Source organism: Molossus molossus, unplaced genomic scaffold (genome assembly GCF_014108415.1).
Source record: "Molossus molossus isolate mMolMol1 unplaced genomic scaffold, mMolMol1.p scaffold_m16_p_5, whole genome shotgun sequence".
NCBI classification, from domain to species: domain Eukaryota; kingdom Metazoa; phylum Chordata; class Mammalia; order Chiroptera; family Molossidae; genus Molossus; species Molossus molossus.
Genome location: NW_023425388.1, coordinates 18,418,746 through 18,438,416, shown reverse-complemented (window position 1 = coordinate 18,438,416; position 19,671 = coordinate 18,418,746). Strand labels below are relative to the sequence as shown.

Below are 19,671 nucleotides of genomic sequence, written 5' to 3'. Positions count from 1 at the left end.
TGATTATAGCGCACAGGGGATGTGAAACCTTCATAAAGTTGTTATGCGAATTAAAAGTTTGTTTAAAAAAACACACACACTCAGCTTCACAAGAAATAATTTCTGCAGCTGGAATGATTTTTTTTCCTAGAGAAACATAGGAAATAGCTTAACGCTGATGACTTTTGCAGAGTCAGGGAGTCTTTTTCGGTCACATCCAGCCTTCGTGTGATTGTTCTCGCTGAAATGCTGAGACGCCTGTCAATATCCTCTGCATGGTGGCACAACTGAGACTGTTAAAGAGCAAGAACAGACAGGTCTACAAAACAAAACTGCTGAAAATGGGGAATGATCATGTAGAACAAGACGATAAGCTGATTCCTCATAATTTGGAATATAAATAGATAAAGGTTCAGGAATTAACCCAAGACTGAGGACAGGTATAACATGGGCCATGGAAAACAATTAGTCTCATTCACGGCCAGAAAGACCATGTGGGGAGAGCAGGTGATGCCGGGTGAGGGGGTGATGCTCTCAGGTGTGCACGTGCCAACGGAGATACATGTCCAAGGGACGAGCCCCGCAAATGCGATCCTGAAGGTCAGGAACCGGCGCAGATGCGGCCTGAGCAGAGCATGTCCACCGAAGGAGACCAGAGGCCAGGACAGAACGCAGGGCCCCCAGGGAGAAAGAAGACCACAGCGGGAGGCAAGGAGTCGGCAGAGGCGACATGGAGAGAAACCTAAGTGTGGGATTGTGAAAGCCAAGGGAAGTCAGCGCGAAAGGGAGACAGGCTAGTTCAGTAAGGTCCAAGGATGGACAGGCGCAGTGAAGTGAGGACCACGGGATACTCTAGTAGTTACTGAAACTGGTGACATGTATAACAAAATGGCCATTTTGCTTTTGGGTGTATTCATTCTGAGTTGACCTCTTGTGAATTTTGGCTTTTTTTTTTTCTCCTTTTCTCTCAATTACGTAAATGAACTTGGCAGTTGAACATGTTAAAACTTGGCAGAAGAGAATGCCCTTCTGCTGGGAAACCTCGTCTTACTATTTTTTTTAGCAATGCTTGGGAGTGGGGAACATATGGTTGGCCTAGAAACCCTGGTCTAAGTTGCATGATGCACCCCTAGTGTGTTTTTACTTCTTTGTTTTTAAAGACTATTTTTGTGATAGTAAATTGGGTGACTGCTATGATTACATAATAATTGCATGCCTGTAAAAAATTAAAAAGCAAAAAATAATCATACTGTGCTCCAATCAACATTATGTTTGAAAAAGAGCTTCAGAACAGTCTTTTGATATTAATAAAGAAGACAAATGATTAAACACCAAATTTTAATCATCCAAAGCACACAAATGTATTAAAATGTAATTGAACTTCAGTCATGTATAAAACTAAACAACTATTATATTGTTACATAATAACATAGGTATTTTGTGATTAATGTATGGCATAAAATATTTTACGAGACACTGACACCTCAAATATTGAAAAGAATCAATTCAGTAATAGTAAAATACATTTCAAAATACTAAAAGTTAAATATTCTGATGGTATGAAGTAAAATTCAGTGAATAAACTGTTTTAATATGCATGTTATTAATGTATTTAAGCGATTTGAGAACATTCTAGGCGTGCTGATTTAGATTATAAGCAGTTCTGTTATTTGAGTCAGTGTTCATGGAGTAAGTAATTAATCATCTTCATAGTGTTTCTATTGAATTCCTAAAAATGAGTCTGATAGTGCCATGTTTTATTATGTAGTCTATGATGCATCTGGTACTAATTGTGCTTATGAGCAGTACTGTTGGGTTTACTCAGAAACAGACACTGTAAGTCCCTTAAAGCTTTAATTGACAGAAGTCTTGGTACAGTTTCCTTACTGTGAAACTAAAGTGCCACAGGACTGTCATTTTCCTCAGTGGATTTTAGGCAGAATTGAAGGACATTGTTGCTGTTTTGTTGTGTTTGCGGAGAACATAACTGGAAGCCAACACACCCCTTCCTGGAAGAACATGCAGGCTTTTTACAAAGCAGAGCGTGCTAAACAAAAGAGGGTGCTGAAACATGTGTTTACATCCTCACTACGCCTCAGTGTCCCTGGAAGGAAGTGGGCAGGTAGAGTGGACAAGCTAGAAATTACAAATCATAAACATAGAAACACTGCATTTAAAAAAAAAAAAATGAGTGCAGGTAAGAGTTTATTTTATTTACTGTGTTTATCATGACCACCATGTGTTTGCTCATCCTTTTACACAAAAGAAGCATAAAATCTTTCTCTTTCCCGACTCGATGTAAACAGAGTTCAGATGGCCGCATCGAAGTCCAAGGGCAGAGTGGAAGGTCGTCCCTGCACATTAAAGATGTGAAGTTGTCCGATTCAGGGAGATATGACTGTGAGGCCGCAAGCAGAATTGGGGGGCACCAAAAGAGCATGCACCTCGATATCGAATGTAAGTTACTTTCATTTTGTCTGCTTACTGAAAGAACTTTTTCTGCTTTGGAAAATATGAACTTTTGTAGGAAGATAAAAATATCTGTGTGGTCCCTGTTTCAGTATTGAATGCATAGCTTGGGAAAGAACATAGCTCCTCAGAGCCCGTTGTTGGAGACATCTAGTGGATGTTATGGGACATTGAACAGTACTACATGTATTTAGTGATCTTAATACTGCTTAACCCTGAACATCATTAATGTTAAACCCGAAACACAGCATCAATGGAACTATAGTATCAGCTATTATTATTAGTTATCAGTGATTGGTCAACATTTCCTTAGATGTCTCTCTATTTATTATAATATTAATGGTCCAGTGGATCACATAGGCAGTGAGTTTCATTTCTTATTTAAGCTGTTTTGTTGAATTATTATTATTATTATTTTTTTATCCTCACCTGAGGACATTTTTCCATTTTTTGTTTGGATAGAGTGGGAGGGGGGGAGAGAGAGAGACAGAGACAGAGACAGAGACAGACAGACAGACATCGACGTGAAAGGGACACATTGAGTGGCTGCCTCCCGCATGACCCAACCAGGGCCGAGGACAAACTGCAACTGAGGTACGTGCCCTTAGCGGGAACCAAACCCGGGTCTCTCTGGACCGCAGGCCGAAGCTCTAACCACTAAGCCAAACCGGCCAGGGCTTGTTGAATTATTTTGCATGCTCATAAAATCTGATATAGTGGTTATAAGTGGTTGCATATATCGGTACTTATACTTTTATCAAAATAGTGTTTGTTATCTGAAAGTGGGGACTATGACAAAGAGAGCTGTTAAAAAAACTATAAAAACATTTTATAGCTGTGAGATTTGAGAAGTGGGAAGGTTGATGTGAATAGAACCTACACAGTGCACCTTAAGTCAGTGCATCTGATTTTAGAATAAGTTGGTATATATGTCCTTTAACAAGGAAGAAATGTAATATTATTCTCAATAAATATTCAGGAATCATCAATGTTGGAGGTTCTCTGATACTTGAAAGGGCATAGTGTCTTACTTAGTGGGAATGTAGAAGATACTCCTATTAACATGTTTCTATTGGAGAGTTTCTATTACATTAATATTAATAGAATAGGATGGTAATTGTGAAACAAGATGCGTATTCTAATTGAGAACTCTAGAAAGCAAATATTTTCTCAAGAATAGACACAAATAATCCATATTATTTTACATATTTACAAACTGTGCTTGCCAAGAAATTAATGGAAAGACCAATTAAACTGTTTAAGTCTATGCTGTCTTTTTAATGTTTTGTTGATTTGGAATTTACATAGAGGTCGATGATTCATTTCGAGTGCATATTTGTGGAGTCAGTGTGTATGATCTTTCCATACATACACAGAATCATTCAGTACTACTGACTGAGAAGACTTTTCTAGCTAAGGGTTTTACCAATATTGAAGTTCTTTAAAAGCATTGGTTTTGGCTCTACTAATTTATATTTTCTGTTATATATCTGTTGTCTAGTTCTTTGATTTTGGCTTTATCATTATTATTTTCATTTTCCTATATATTTTAGATTTGCTTTTCTCTTTGTTTATAAATTCTTAAGGTACAGTATTACTACTGTCTTGGGATGTGCATAGGTTGATTATCCTTTCCCATTAGAACTGATCATATTCTCCTGGATCATTACGTGGCAAGAGTCGTTGAATTCTGTCCTGAATACTGTAAATATTATGTTGTGCAGACTCTGGGTAATTTGGAAATCATCTGGAGAAAGTGTTTTTAAGCAGGTAATCACCCCTGAGTTCTGTGTTGCCTCCTGTGAGCAGTGATTCCAATCTCAGTTGGCTCCTACAGTCTTCGCTATGCAAGGTTGTGTCTGTCATATGCGTGCAAAATCCCAGCTCAGACTGAGCTTTCTGTGGTTTTATATGCAGAATTATGGCATCTCCTCCTCTGACCCTTCTCTGGAATTACCTCCACACTGTTCATCCTGTATTGGCTTCTTTCCAAGACACCTCTGTACTTATGGACACAGTTTAGCTCCAGAATCACTTCGAAGCTCCTCAGCTAGAGCCTGGCCCGTAGACAACATCATAAGAGAAAAAAGGGAAAAAATGGGAAGCTAGTGTTTATTCTCCTTCACAAGTTTTTGATTATTCTACAGAAGCCTTAGGTAGTTTTTTGTTTCTGTTTTTGTTGTGTGATGTTTCTAGAGATTTTAGTCATTACCAGTAGGGAAGACAGACTATCACAGGTTTAGAGTGCCATTATGGAAGTAGAGAGATAGAGATTAGAGATAGAGATAGAGAGAGAGAGAGAGAGAGAGAGAGAGAGACAGTATATATATATATATATATATATATATATATATATATACACACACACATACATACATATATATATAATGAAAGCTAGAGAGATAGATATTATATTTTAATGCAACAAAAAATATTTGGTTATCTTAGCTCATGCAGATAAGAACATAATAGTCTTAATTTTAGTCTTCAATAGTTTTCCATTTATTTCTTCCCTTTGTTTTTCAAATTTCATTTTTATTTCTGTGAATCACATGTCCTCAGCTAAATCATCGCACTGATCAAAAGATTGTTTAAATTGCAAAGTCCTAATAGAAGTTGAGTTTCCTTTTTTCCCTTCAGTGTATCAATCTTCTGTAAAGTCAATTTTATTTAATTTGACATTTTTATATTTGCATCAACCTTAGTATTTCTAGAAAGTGTATAAGTTCTGCATAGGTATATCATTTCTAATTTTAAATTGTGAAATAGACTAGCTTTAGCTGAGGTTTACAGGTAGATGTTCAGATGTGTGTGTGTGTGTGTATATATATATGTGTGTATATATATATATTTTTTTTTCCCCCTCACCTGAGGACATTTTTTTTTATTTGGATAGAGTGGGAGGGAGAGAGAGGGAGAAAGGAAGAGAGAGAGAGAGAGAGAGAGAGAGAGAGAAAGAGAGAAAGAGAGAAAGAGAGAGAGAGAGAGAGAGAGAGAGAGACACACATCAACGTGAAATGGGACACATCGAGTGGTTGCCTCCTGCACGACCCCACCCAGGGCCCGGGAGGAATCACAACCTAGGTACATGCCTTTGACAGGAATCGAACCCACTACTCACTGGTCCATGGGCCAATGCTGTAACCACTGAGCCAAACTGGCCAGGGCAGTACCCTTTACTATAAAGGGTTAGTTCTTCTAATATAGACTGAATTTCAGTAAAGCAAACTAAAATGTTTTATATTTTAATATTAATAAATATATTATCAAAATTTAATTATTTATTCCATTAACATATTTATCCTTCTATTTTTAAAATATCTCCAAATGAAAGGAGTTCTTTTGTGGATCTAACCTACTCATGAATACGCTTTTTAAGCCGCTTTCTCTTGTTTTTTTCCCCATGATGAATATCTTTCAAATATCCATTATAAATTACTACTGTCTAGGAATCTAGCTTTCTCTTTGATTAATCTAGATTCCTATAGTATTTCTTCATTAAGTCAATTAGAATTCTCTATTTTTTACAATTATATTTACTAATGAATTCCAGGACAATACTAAATTATGTTGTGGGTCTAGCTCACTATTCCATCCTAATACTACATTTAATACTAAAATGTAGCTTTAGCATGATATTAAGTTGCCCATATATTTACCTAACTTCTTCTCTAATATATATATATTAGAAGTTATGACCATCTTGGTACTTACTATAATTTATTAAAATTGAACAAGGTAAAAATATTTATAGTAGAAGAATATAATGCTGGAAAAGTCAGAAGCTGTGTAAATATGTTAGTGAAAGAAGACTTTGTACTTAAGTAGAAAGTAACATAAGTATTTGTATTAATTTCATTAATTGCTAAAGTTTAGATTATATTCATGTGGTAGAAAGAGAAAAAATATCACACTATTATTATTTGTCCATGTTTGGTTTTATTTGGGGGTTAAATAATCATCTGAAATATGTAATTAGAGTTGTCATTTAAAATGTGGCCTGCTACACTCGTACAGTTATCCTTCTTGTAAATTAGTGTAATTATATTGGGAAACCTTAAACTTTTTTTTATGTCAACAATACCAGTATTTGTAATAAACCTTATACTTTTCTCATAGGAAGATTAGTAGAAATTTTGGTTGACTATTGCAACTTAATAGCTATGATTAGTACTGAATATCTAATAAGCTTATTGCTTGGTAAATAAAGCCTGTATTGTTATAATATAGGATATTTTATTTAGCAACAGTTGTAGTAGTAATAAAACTTTAAGTACCTTACATGTAATGTCATGAGAAGTTGTAAATAAATATTTGAATTTAGAAATGGTAAGAATATTTTTATTCTGCATCTTTAAATCAAAGCAGTGTAGAAAGTATGAAAATTATGAAGACATTATACACTGTCACCAAAGAAACTCACTAGAACAGTCTTTGCCGAAACAGCTGCAATATAATATTGCTAAGAATGAGTGGAAAATAATCAAGCCATTTCAAGTTTGATACCAGACACATTTACTGTAATAGCACTAAACTTAAGGTGTTTAGGAGATTAAGCCTTTTATTTATTTTTTTGTTCAAAACCTCTTTTGTAATTCATCTACATAGAGTCCTTGGCTTCCTGCCAGTTCATTTTCCACGTTTCAAAGACAGTACCCTTACTAAGAAGCAGGAGTTGAACCAAAGTTCCAATTTATAAAACAAAGGAGATAACAGGCATGTGATGTGTGTTTTAATGCAATAAGCACTGATTACATAGTACGTTTGATTACAATTAGAATATTATTAAGGTTTGTGACTAGGTACTATTACATATTACCCATTAATTAGACTTAATTATTTTATGTGATAAATTTAATTTAACAGTTACATGGTAACAATGCATGTTAAGATGTATTGAATTTTTGGTTTACATTTTTTTCTCATCGAGCTCCCTGCACCTGTTTTTAGTCCTTGTTAGACACAATAGAGACATTCGAATGCATTTTCTCCTGTGGTCTAAGTGTGGTTAGCAATATCAGAAACATTTTAAAGCTATAGGGATATTAATTAATCTCATAACACAGATTCATGTTGCTTTCATATTTGTATGCATTCTACAGAATGACTACATTTTTGCTTTATCACATACGTTTTTCTTTAAGATTTACAGTCTCAACAGTGATTCTAGCAGCATGATTGGCTGCATGTACAGGATGAGGTAAAGAAGATGTGAACAAGATTTTAACACTTAAAGAAATTTATCTCCATGAACAGATATTGGAAAAAATCCTTGGTCACAGCAGATTGGTTTTCTACCCATGATCAAATCTCTCCTCATGACTATCTTTTTTTTCACACTCACCATTAGACATGTAAGCTGTTCGAACTTTAGGGGAGAGGGCTCATTTGCAGAAATAAAGTGGTTCTAATGCCAGCCACCATTTAGGTTTTATATCTAGTACATTTCAAGTACAGCATCTGAGACAAATACAAAGCTAATCTGTATACCCTGAAGATAAGAAGAATAGAATATTTAAAGAGAAAGGTGAAAAATATTTTACTACTTAACGTATTTTTTAACCCAAACTTTCCTTGAACCCTCTGGGAAAATGTGAAATATCTAATTTCTCACAGGCACAGATGCTATCAATTATTCTAGTTTTATCACATTTTGTTCTAAATCTTATAGATATAATTTAATTCAAATTTGATGTTTATGTTAAAGCTTACTGCTGAAATTATGCTGAAATATTCTTAAGGACTGTTAGGAAATACCCAACCCTTGAGAGGATAAACCTTACAAATAAACAAGCACATATCAAACAGTTAAATAAAAATAGTCATTTCTGTGGTACTGGAGTCATCACTGTCTCTGGGCACCTGCTTAATTTAATTGTCCAGAAGTGTTGCATTCTACCTCCCGTTGACCACAGCTTCCCCCCTTCCTCTGGAACGTACGCCTTGCCCAGCGATCTCAGTTCTCATGAGCACCATGACTTACTCTGGGAGGCTATGATGAAGTACCACAGGCTGGGTGGCTCCTACATGAGCACTGTTCCTCACGGTTCTGGAGGCTGGAAGTCCAAGGTCAGATCAGTCCCTAACGCGAACTTTCAGGATTTGATAGAGAAGAAGGCCACCTCACAGAACTAGTGGAGACCGTCACAGGGTGGGGCTTCCCACTGAAATAACATCTGAGATCATGTCATGCCAAGCCTTCCTGGACTTCACTGAGTTTTACCATCTTAAAGATCCTTTCTGATGCAGGAAGACCTTATGGCAGACTTCTTACTGCCATTTATTCTGTATGAGCTGCTGTAACAAGGTACCATAGACTGTGTAGCTTATAAACAACAAAAATTTACTTCTCACTGTTCTGGAGGCTGTAAGTCTGAGACCAGGGGCCAGCATGATTGGGTTCTGAAGATTGCTTTCTCTGGTTAGAGATGCCGGTTTCTCCTTCTCCGCATGATGGAGAGCAGAGCAGAGACACACGCCTCTCTCTTGACTCTTATAAGGCCACTGGTTCATTCATGAGAGCTCTCTACCTGTGCCCTCATCTAATCGTAATCACCTCCCAAAGACCACACCTCCTAATATCATTACTTACTGGCCACACTTCCTCCTCGCTAGGACGTCCTGCTGGTAGGTTTAGCCCGGATTTACTGCTGCACACCTTAGTCCAGACTAACATGGCCACCAGAAGTTAAGGTCCTTGATTCTTAAAAAGGACCAGTCCAAACCTTGACTCCAATCAGCCAGAACTCGATAGCCATACATTCTTGAATCTTCTGATTTCTATTGTCTGATTTCAGTGGAGCAGAGGAAAGGACAGGTTTTTCCCAATATTGTCTATATCTTGTTGATATCTATCTACTGACTTAAACTAGCTCATAGTTTGTGATGATTTAAACAGAGTGGAAGTTTTCTAATATATTGGGCATTACTAAAATAATATTTTAAAAATTATAGTATTAGCAGCTAGCTATATTTACACTTTAATGAAACTGCTAGATCTAATCCTAGGACATTGGTCAAGTTATTTAACTTAATCCAAGCTTTAATTTCCTGATTTATAAAGAAGAGATGATTCTAAACCCATGATTATATGAATTTAGGTTAGAGTCTTAATTACATTTTTACATTCAGCAATTTTTATCAGGCATGTACTACACATTAAGTACTTTTCCAGATATTGAGTATATAGAATTGAATAAAGCAAGCTAAATCATCTGATCTGTGGACATTTTATTCTAGCAAGGGAAACCAATAATAAAACAAAGTAGCATAATATATAATAGGGCAAACAGTGAAAAGGATTTCTCTTTAAAAGGGTTAAAGAGAAAAAATAATCCAGTGCAGAGCGCTACATCATGAGCTAATTGCAAAGTAACTATTTATGGTAAACAAGCCAAACTCAGTGGCATGCAAAAGTAATTCTCCTTCTCAACTGCAACTGGCTGACCCAGGCAGGCCTTGAATAGGGGGCATTGCTTCAAGTAGCAATGTTTAACTCTATGCTGTGGGCCCAACCACCTTGCAACTGGGCTGGAGAAGTGACCGTGACAGGGAGCAAGCCACCTCACGGTGAAAGGAGACGCACAGCGGAACGAGCCTATTAAGCACATTCCAAATGTTTGCTGTGTCACACCCAGAAAGTCTTGTGGTTAAGCCTAGGTCAGCCAGCAGACTAATGCACACCTTTTCTATGGGGAGGGCTTTGAAGTGAATGTTTGCTGAATAAGATGAGTCATGTCAGAACTATATGCTTGTAAGTGAAATTTCATAGAGTTAATTTTAAAAGAATGTTCAGGGACTTCCGCTCAAGATGGCAGGTAGGTAAATGTGCTATCGAAGTTACAACTAAACTACAGAACAACCATCACTCAAAACTGCCTGAAATCAAGCTGAATGGCAGTCCTACAGCTACGGGATTAAAGCAGCAGCCACACCGAGACTGGGAGGAGGGCGGAGGGGACGGGCTGGTCCCACACCCATGTGTGGCGGATAAAAATCAGGGGGACACCTCGGCTGGGAAGGTCCTCCCTGAGGACTGAGGGGTCCCCGTCCCACACCAGGTGCCCCGCTTAGGGGTCCAGTGCCAGGAAGAGAATCCCCATAACCCTTGCCTGGAAAACCAGCAGGAACTGAGACTCAGGGAGGCTGAGGCGGCTGGAGCCCCAGGCAGCTCCTTAAAGGGCCCGCGCACGAACTTATCGGACTCTCTCCCTCTGAGCTCAGAGGGGAGGCAGCTCAGGGGCACCAGAGACATACAGGGAAGAACTGAGCTGTTTGGCACTGGAGCGAGGGCTGGAGAGGGGGCTTTCTCCGGGAAAAAGGTGCTGTCAGAGGCCTTTGTTCCTTTGGTGAGCCCTTCCCTGGGGCGGCAGACAGCAGTAGTATCTGGGACTCCAGCAACCTGGCTCACACTGGTAGCCCCGCCCTGCTGACTCCCTGAGGCCCCGCCCCACCCAACTTTCAGGCCCACCCAAGCTGTTGCCAGTTGCTTCACCATAGGATTGGCCTGTCTTGGATCCTGCTTCAGGTTTTCCTAAATTCTTTCAAACAAGCAGAATCTGGTCTCAGATAGCCCCATACCTCTTGTTAAGTAATACACAGAAACAAACACAGGGAGGCAGCCAAAACGAGAAGACAAAGAAACAGGTCCCAAATGAAAGAACAGAACAAAACCCCAAGAAAAGAACTAAGCGAAATGGAGATAAGCAACCTAACAGATGCTGACTTCAAAATACTGCTTATAAGGATGCTCAATGAACTCAGTGAGAACCTCAGTGAACTTAGTGAGGGCCTCAAGAGCATAAAAAAGGACCAGTCAGAAATGATGGATGCACAGTCAGAAACGAAGGAGGCATTAACTGAGATAAAGAATAATTTACACAGATTCAATGGTAGAGTACGTAAATCCAAGACGCAAACCATCAATTTGGAATATAAGGAAGCAAAAAATGCCCAATCAGAACAGCTAAAAGAAAAAAAAGTCCAAAAAAATGAGGATAGTGTAAGGAGCCTCTGGGACAACTTCAAGCATGCCATCATTCGCATCTTAGGGGTGCCTGAAGGAGAAGAGAGAGAACAAGAAAGTGAAAACCTATTTGAAACAATAATGGCAGAAAACGTCCCTAACTTGGTGAAGGAAACAGACATACAAGTCCAGGAAGTCCCAAACAAGATGAACCCCGAGAGGTCCACACCAAGATACATCATCATCAAAATGCAAAAGGTTCAAGACAGAGAGAATCTTAAAAGCAGCAAGAGAAAGGCAGCTAGTTACCTACAAGGGAGTTCCCATAAGGCTGTCAGCTGATTTCTCAAAAGAAACTTTGCAGGCCAGAAGGGAGTGGCAAGAAATATTCAGAGTGATGAAAAGCAAAAACCTACAACCAAGATTACTCTATCCTGCAAAGCTGTCATTTAGAATTGATGACCATATAAAGAGTTTCCTAGACAAGAAAAAGTTAAAGGAGCTCATCACCACCAAACCGTTATTATATGAAATGATGAAGGGTCTTTTTGAAGAAAAAGATGAAATATATGAACAAACAAAATGGCAATGAATACATATCTATCAACAATGGAATCTACAAACAAAATGAATAGGCAGAACAGAAACATTCTCATAGATACAGAGAACATTTTGTTGGTTGCCAGATGGGAGGGGGTTTGGGGGAATGGGTGAAAAAGGTGAAGGGATTAAGAAGTACAAATTCATTGCTAGACTGACAAACCTCAAGGGGAAAGGGGTTGGAGGGAGGGAAGAAATAAACCAAAGAACTTATATGCATGACCAATGGACACAGACAATAGTGTGGGAAAAGGCAGGAGTGGGGAGGAGGGGTCAATGGGGGAAAACGAGGAACATCTGTAATACATTCAACAATAAAGATTTAAAAAATAATAAAACAATGTTCAGGTTTTTGAAAATATGTATAGTTAAATTTATCTTTAATTTTCTTCAGATTTGTTTGTGCAATTATCACATACTGAATAAGAAAAGCCAAAATAATTTTTAATAAGTTGTTTTAAAGACATAAAATAAATAAATTGTATTTTGTATCTTTTTTTTTCTTTATTATTTTAGAGAGAGAGAAAGGGAGAGGGAGACAGAGATAGAAACATCGATGACAGAGAACATCAACTGACCACATTTTGCATGCCCCCCACTGGGGATTTGGCCCACAACTGGGGCATGTGCCCTGAACAGGAATTGAACCAGCAACCTCTTGGTTCATGGGTCGATGCTCAACCACTGAGCCACACCTGCGGGCTTGTATCTATTATTTTTAAGAACCTCCCTAATAATTACTCAGTTTAATAATGTATATTGTAAAACACGAGAGATAATGTATTATTTGTGCTTTTCAAAGATGTAAAGTGATTGAAGGGATGTACAAATATTGCACTATGTGTAGGAAGGTGTACTTATTGAAGAGCTCAGAAAGTATCTTAAAATAATATATAATCCAGTGCACTTATAATTCCATATGTGCTATAGAGACTATACTATACAAATGAGCAATGATAGAAAAAATATCTCTTAGAAATGTGATGTCATCACAGTATTTTAAAGAAGTGGAACCTAAGAATCAGATAAAATTGATTCTGTATCTTTACAGTTTTAAAACCTATATAACTCATTTCATTTACTATAATTTCCACAGAGATCCCTTTATTTCACATTTATTTCATCCAGAGTAAAATGCCCTCTCTGCTCTTATATTGTTGACTACTGTTTCTGACCCTGTGATGAAGATGAAGGTTATCTGATAAGAGCAAGTCACCTCTAAATACTTATTTTTTTTTTTTTTTTTTTATCCTCACCCGAGGATATTTTTCCATTTTTTGTACAGATAGAGTGGGAGGGAGAGAGAGGAAGAGAGAGAGAGAAACATCGACGTGAAGGGACACATCGAGTGGCTGCCACCGCACGACCAACCAGGGCCGGGATCAAACTGCAACCAAAGTACGTGCCCTTAGCGGGAACCGAACCCGGGTCTCTCCGGACCGCAGGCCGACGCTCTAACCGCTGAGCCAAACTGGCCAGGGCTCTAAATACTTATTTTTAGCACACTGAGTACCTCAAAATGCCTCTATGTATCAGGATATCAAATATTACTTGTTGGATACTGATAATTTAGTGATAATTCTGTTATTTGGTGTGGTTTTTTTTTTTAGAAAGTCTTTGATTTTTCTTGGGCCTGCTAAAAAGTCTTCTAAAATTTTAAAAGCAATTATCAATGAACCTATCCAATACCATACAATATATTTTATTTTTTGATACATTTATCATTCTATGATTTTGCCAGGTCTCATAATATGATTAATTATTGTTCCCAGTACTCTTAAATCATTAATGCAAAAACAATTGATTTAAATATTGTTTTGCCCTGAGCAACATTTCTAATTGTGATTGCTTATTTTAATTATTTTGAGATGTATATTTTAGATCTTTTTCCAGTAATAAAAATTAGATATGTAAAACTTTTAGATCATATCCTAATAAACCAAGGCAATAATTTCATCTGAATATATACACATATATTTTAAATTTTTATTAAAATTGTTTTTGATTTGCAAAATTAAATATTCTTTCCTAGAACAAGTAGAAACATTTCTACTATAATGCAATATCAGAGACAAACATAATTATTTCTATCATATATCTTTTTCTGGAGTGGAAAAAAAAAAGAAACACATAGTTGTAATTTCCCAGGAGCTGTTTGGGAAATTGCAAAGATATTTTGCATGTGATAGATATCCTAAAATCTCTATTTGGTGGTTTTCTAAATCTAGAGTTTTATTTTGAAAGCAATTTTACAGATTTGTTCAGTTGATTGAATTAGAATTATAGGTGACAGAAACTACTCGGTCACCCTTTTAATCCAATTAATAAAAGATTTTTAAGTGATCATAAAAGCTTAAAAAAGTCTTTCCTATTTAAGATTCCCTCTTTGTCTTTGGCCTTGGCCATATTAATTATGATGTGTCTTGGTGTGGGTCTTTTGGGGTTCATCTTGATTGGGACTCTGTATGCTTCCTAAACTTGTGTAACTTTTTCTTTCACCAGGCTAGGGAAATTTTCTGTGATTATTTCTTCAGACAGGTTCTCTATCCCTTGCTCATTTTATTCTCCTCTGGTACCCCTATGATGCGGATGTTCTTATTTTCATTTTGTCCCAGAGTTCTCTTAAACTATCCTCATTCTTTTTAATTTGTTTTTCTTTTTGTTGCTCTGTATGGATGATTTTTTTGTTTTTGCCTTGACTTCCAAATCACTGATTCTATCCTCCACTTCATCCAGTCTACTTTAAATTCCTTCCAGTGTATTCTTGATGTCAGATATGCTATTCTTCATTCCCACCAGCTCATGTTCAGAGTTTCTGTCTCTTTGGTCATATTGATGTAGTTTTCATTAAGTTTATTATAATTCTCATTAAGTTGTTTCAGCATCCTTATCACCATTCTTTGAACTCTGGGTCTGATAAATTGCTTGCTTTCATTTCCTTTAGTTCTTTTTCAGAAGATCTTTCCTTTTCTTTCATTTGTGGGTTCTTTGTCACCCCATTTTAGTTGTGACTTTGTGTTTGTTTCTGTGTGTTAGGTAGAACTTTACTGACTCCCAGACTTCGTGGGGAGGCCTTACGCAGTAAGTGTCCCGTGGGATGGAGCGGTGAAGTCTCCGTGGTCTCCTGAGCTAGGTGCTCTAGGAATGTCCCTCGTGTGGATTATGTGGACCCTCCTGATGTAATTTGGAGCTGACTGTTGTTGGCCCGTTTGTGGGTGAGATTGACTTTCACCCCTTGGAAATGAGTTTGGCAAAATGGAACCGACAGGATTTGGGAATGAAAATCAAAATGGCCCTTTGACTGAGGTGACAGAGACCCTCGGCCCTTGAGAGGAGAGCTAGCTGCTTGCCTTCTAGCTCAGCAGTGTCCTGCCAGAGACTCTGAGGGGAGACTTCAAGGGGCTCACATCAGATACCCCAGTTCTGAGTTGTGTCCCCTTTCACCTGTGAGGCTGCATCTGCCAGAAGGTGCAGGTGGGGCTTGGAGAAATAGATCAAGGCTGCCCCTCCACTTAGAGTGGCTCTGGCTCTAAGTCTGTTCATATGATGTTTGTCCTTCACTCTTTGCAATGTGTTCTTGCTACTATATACTTTTAATTTAATTTCTCTAATTTTTAAATATATTAATTTTATTGAAAAACAATTATATGGCCCTGGCCGGTTTGGCTCAGCAGTTAGAGCGTCGGCCTGCGGTCTGGAGAGACCCGGGTTCGGTTCCCGCTAAGGGCACGTACCTTGGTTGCAGTTTGTCCCCAACCCTGGTTGGGTCGTGTGGGTGGCAACCACTCGATGTGTCGCTTTCACGTCGATGTTTCTCTCTCTTTCTCTCCCTCTCACTCTATCTGAACAAAATATCGAAAAATGTCCTCAGGTGAGGATAAAAAAAAACAAAAAAACAATTATATGTAATATAATTATTGTGCATAGTAGTATATTGCCATCTGTTTTATATTTATTACTATATTTATTCATTAAATTAATATTTATTAATGCTTAAAATATGACAGTCAATATGTTCATCCTGGGGAAACAAAAACAAAGAGCACACAACTTTAGCTCCCCCCTACCGCAAATGCAGTCCAAAGGAGGTGACCTGGGTCAATAAACGATTATTTTAGGAAACTCTCTACATTTTTACTTTTGTTTATTATGCGGTAATGCTCTGAAAATGTATCACATATGATTTATTTCCAATCATAACCTGAATTGCTTTCATTTTCTCTATATGGCTCAAAATATTTTGTTCTATTGTGTGAAAATAATTAAATTTTGATGATCGTTTATTACCTCTTAAAACAAAAAAGTGTTCTAATTGAATGCATATTTAAAAATAAAATATAGCCCTGGCCAGTTTTGCTCAGTGGTTAGAGCGTCAGCCTGCGGTCCAGAGAGACCTTGGTTTGGTTCCCGCTAAGGGCACATACCTCGGTTGTAGTTTGTCCCCGGCCCTGGTTGGGATGTGCAGGAGGCAGTCACTCAATGTGTCCCTTTCACGTCGATGTTTCCCTCTCTCTCTCCCTTCCTCTCTCTCCCTCCCACTCTATCTGAACAAAAAATGGAAAAATGTCCTCAGGTGAGGATTAATGAATAAATAAATAAATACATAAATATAAAATATATATTGACATAAAGTGTAGTTGAGTAAAAAAACTGTTTTCCAATTCCAATTAAATAATAATATGGTTTTTTGAAAGTTATAAATATATGACAATTGTTACCGATTTTTATTCAAGAGACTTAAAATGAGGTAGAAAAGGTTTACAAAATTCTCTACATTTCAGTCTTTCAATTAAGACATGATAAATATAAAGGTAAAATGTGATAATAATGCTTAATGTAATTGTGATTAAATTTAATTAGATAATGTGTACTGATGGGTCACAAGCACCCTGTTAGCTATTATCATTATCATTAGTATGTCTGATGTTGTTATTGCTACTGTTATTATGCAGGCAATAATACAGGGAGTTTTTGTTGTTTGTTTTCTGCTGTTGTGACCCAGACATTGCATTATGCATATAACAAACAACATTCTAGGATGCACAACCATTCACTTTAAGACAAAGTATTGGAAATGTTTTAGTTTGCTTTTGATTTTTTTTTTTTTTTTAATCATAAGGCTTGATAGAACTGGGAAGTTTAAAAAATGAATTAACTTTATGGAACTTTTTTTTACCATATATAAATTTAAAGGCATAGATATCAAATTAAATCAGTAGATTAAAAATGTACATTTTATTTGATACAATTTTCTTTTCAATTTTAATAAAGTGGCACACTCCAAAGTTGTTTCACATCAATAAGCACAGATTACGTTAAGTTACACAATGTGCTTCTGCTAAATCAAACAGACTCCGAGAGGACTGACATTATTGTTATGTATAAAATAGTTTTATCACTGATATATACCTGTGACCGATCCTTCTTTCAATAACTTGGAAATGTTTATGAAAGATTTACGTGAGCTTTGTTTCCTAGATTTATATGTAAAAATGTTCATAATAATAACAGTATTTAAAATACCATAGCTCTTTATGGAAAATTCAACATATAAAGCAACAATAGAGGACAAAATAGCCTTAGGTAGTAAAACACTTTTATTAATATGTGTATGTATGATTTAAGGAGAAGCAATATTAAGACATAGGAAAGAAGAAAATAATAGAAAGGAGTAATTCAATCTAAACTTCTCTTATAATCAATTATATTTATATCACTAATAACAGGCAAATTAAAGTGTGTGCTAAGAAGCCACATATAGGCATATCTCAATATAAGTTACGCTTTGGACTCTAGGGTCATAAAATATGCTGAGATTTATGTTTAATTTGGTTGTTCAAATTTAGTATGGGAAATGCACATTGAGTCCTATGGTGAAATTGGCAATAAAAACACATCTAATTTAGTATTCCATGTAGCCATTAGAATTCCCACGACACATGGGCTGCATCTAGTTAATTGCCATAGCTGATTCTGCATATGAACGAACGAACAGTAGAACTAGATGTATGAAATTATTAATTAAATTATCCTCTAAATGTGCCAAAGGATATATTAGCTTTTATTCCCTTGATAGTTTCCCTCAGCATAAATCAAATGAGAAAATTTAATGACTGAACAGAGCATCAAGGTATTTTAGATATTAAAAAAAAACAAAACATGTACAGTTAATTTTTAGCTAATTTAGGGGGCTGGCTTCTTCACAAAATAGGCAATAAGAGTCTATGAAGGAAAATGTATTACTCTAGAATTAACCCTGCATTACAGTCCTCAGTTCTGTGATTTTAGGAAAGCCAAACAAAGGTCTATATACTTTTCCTCTCCTGTGACATGGAGTGTTGGAATATATACTTATTCCAACGTATTAACTTATATTTTACTGAGTATCCACTGGGTATCAAATATAAATTCAGGTGCTCGACAGGACTGTAAGAAAAGGCAACATGTCCTTGCTCTCGTGGGATTTATGCTTTAATTAGAAATATGGAACGCACACAACTACGTTCAGATGAAATACATCAAAAAGTGATTAGCGAGATGAGACAGCAGGCACAGGGCTGGGAGTAGGAGAGGTTAGGGATGATCACACTGTGAGGAACTGAGCTAACCCAAATGCAGACAAGGCCAAAGGAAAGGCACGGACCCGCTAATGTAGAACTTCATAAGCCATCATAAAGTCATTTGATTTAAGAAGTGTGAAGAGGATCTTTTAGAAAAGTTTAAGCAGGAGAGCAAGAAGAATTTAAAACAGAAACTGGAAGGCCATTACCCAGGAAGGACAGGCTTCTAAAGTCGACCAGATAACCAGTACGGCCTGGAGTACGGCCTTGAGTGTGGACGAAGTACCCACGACGGAGAGAAGTGGGTGGTATTTTTATATACTGTGATTTATTGGTGAGGAATGAATGTCAAAGCTTTTAAAATGGAATATTCTATTACACATTAAAATAACTGTTGCTGTTATTTGTGGTTCTTAAAAATCTAATAGTAAAGAATAAAGTATTTAAAATTTGATACCACAGAGTATGATGGCCAGAAGAAAGCCACTACCTCACTGTGTGGTATGTAGTGATTTGGAGAGTGTGCAAGACGGATTTCGACTCCCCCAATACAGTTTTACAAGGGCAACACATATGATGTCATCAATATGGTTGGAAAAGACAAGTCTATTTCTCCTTGTTTGTAAATCTTACCATTATCATGCTTTTCAGTTGGATTCACAAAATGAACAGCATATAGTGAGTTAGTATCTAGCGAGTCCCCTGATTTTGTTATTCATACAAGTGGGAATTCAGGTCAGATATTTCTATCTTTTGGCTGCCGGATCCTGTGTTGTGTTTTGCCGTCAGCTGAAGCCTTGTCACCAGCTGGCAGCGTTGAGGAACCCAGGCCAGCACGCGACAGTAAGGCAGACCGTGCGCAGGGCACAGGTACCAACCACAAATAAACCGCGTTCAGAGAAAAGAAAACCTTCCGAGCCTGAAAGAAATGACAGGGGGAAGTGAAAGGCTTTTATTAAGCAGGTAATCAAGTCGGAACGTCTGGTACAGTGACAGGGTGTTCAGCTGGTGGCGTGTTCAGCTCTACGCCTCAGCAATACAGCAGAAAATGTTAATAAAACAAAACGCACGTTGAGCCAAACAGGAGTGACTCGCTAC

At 37.2% G+C, this 19,671-nt stretch overlaps 1 protein-coding gene across 1 annotated transcript in view; it reads left to right on the top strand.

The window, feature by feature from the left end:
• The window catches only part of NCAM2 (neural cell adhesion molecule 2), a 184,721-nt gene that overhangs the window by 75,826 nt on the left and 89,224 nt on the right, over positions 1-19,671 (top strand). Inside the window, exon 11 of the mRNA XM_036243644.1 lies at positions 2,286-2,436. Coding sequence (XP_036099537.1) covers positions 2,286-2,436 — 151 coding nt within the window. The remainder of the gene's footprint in view (positions 1-2,285; positions 2,437-19,671) is intronic.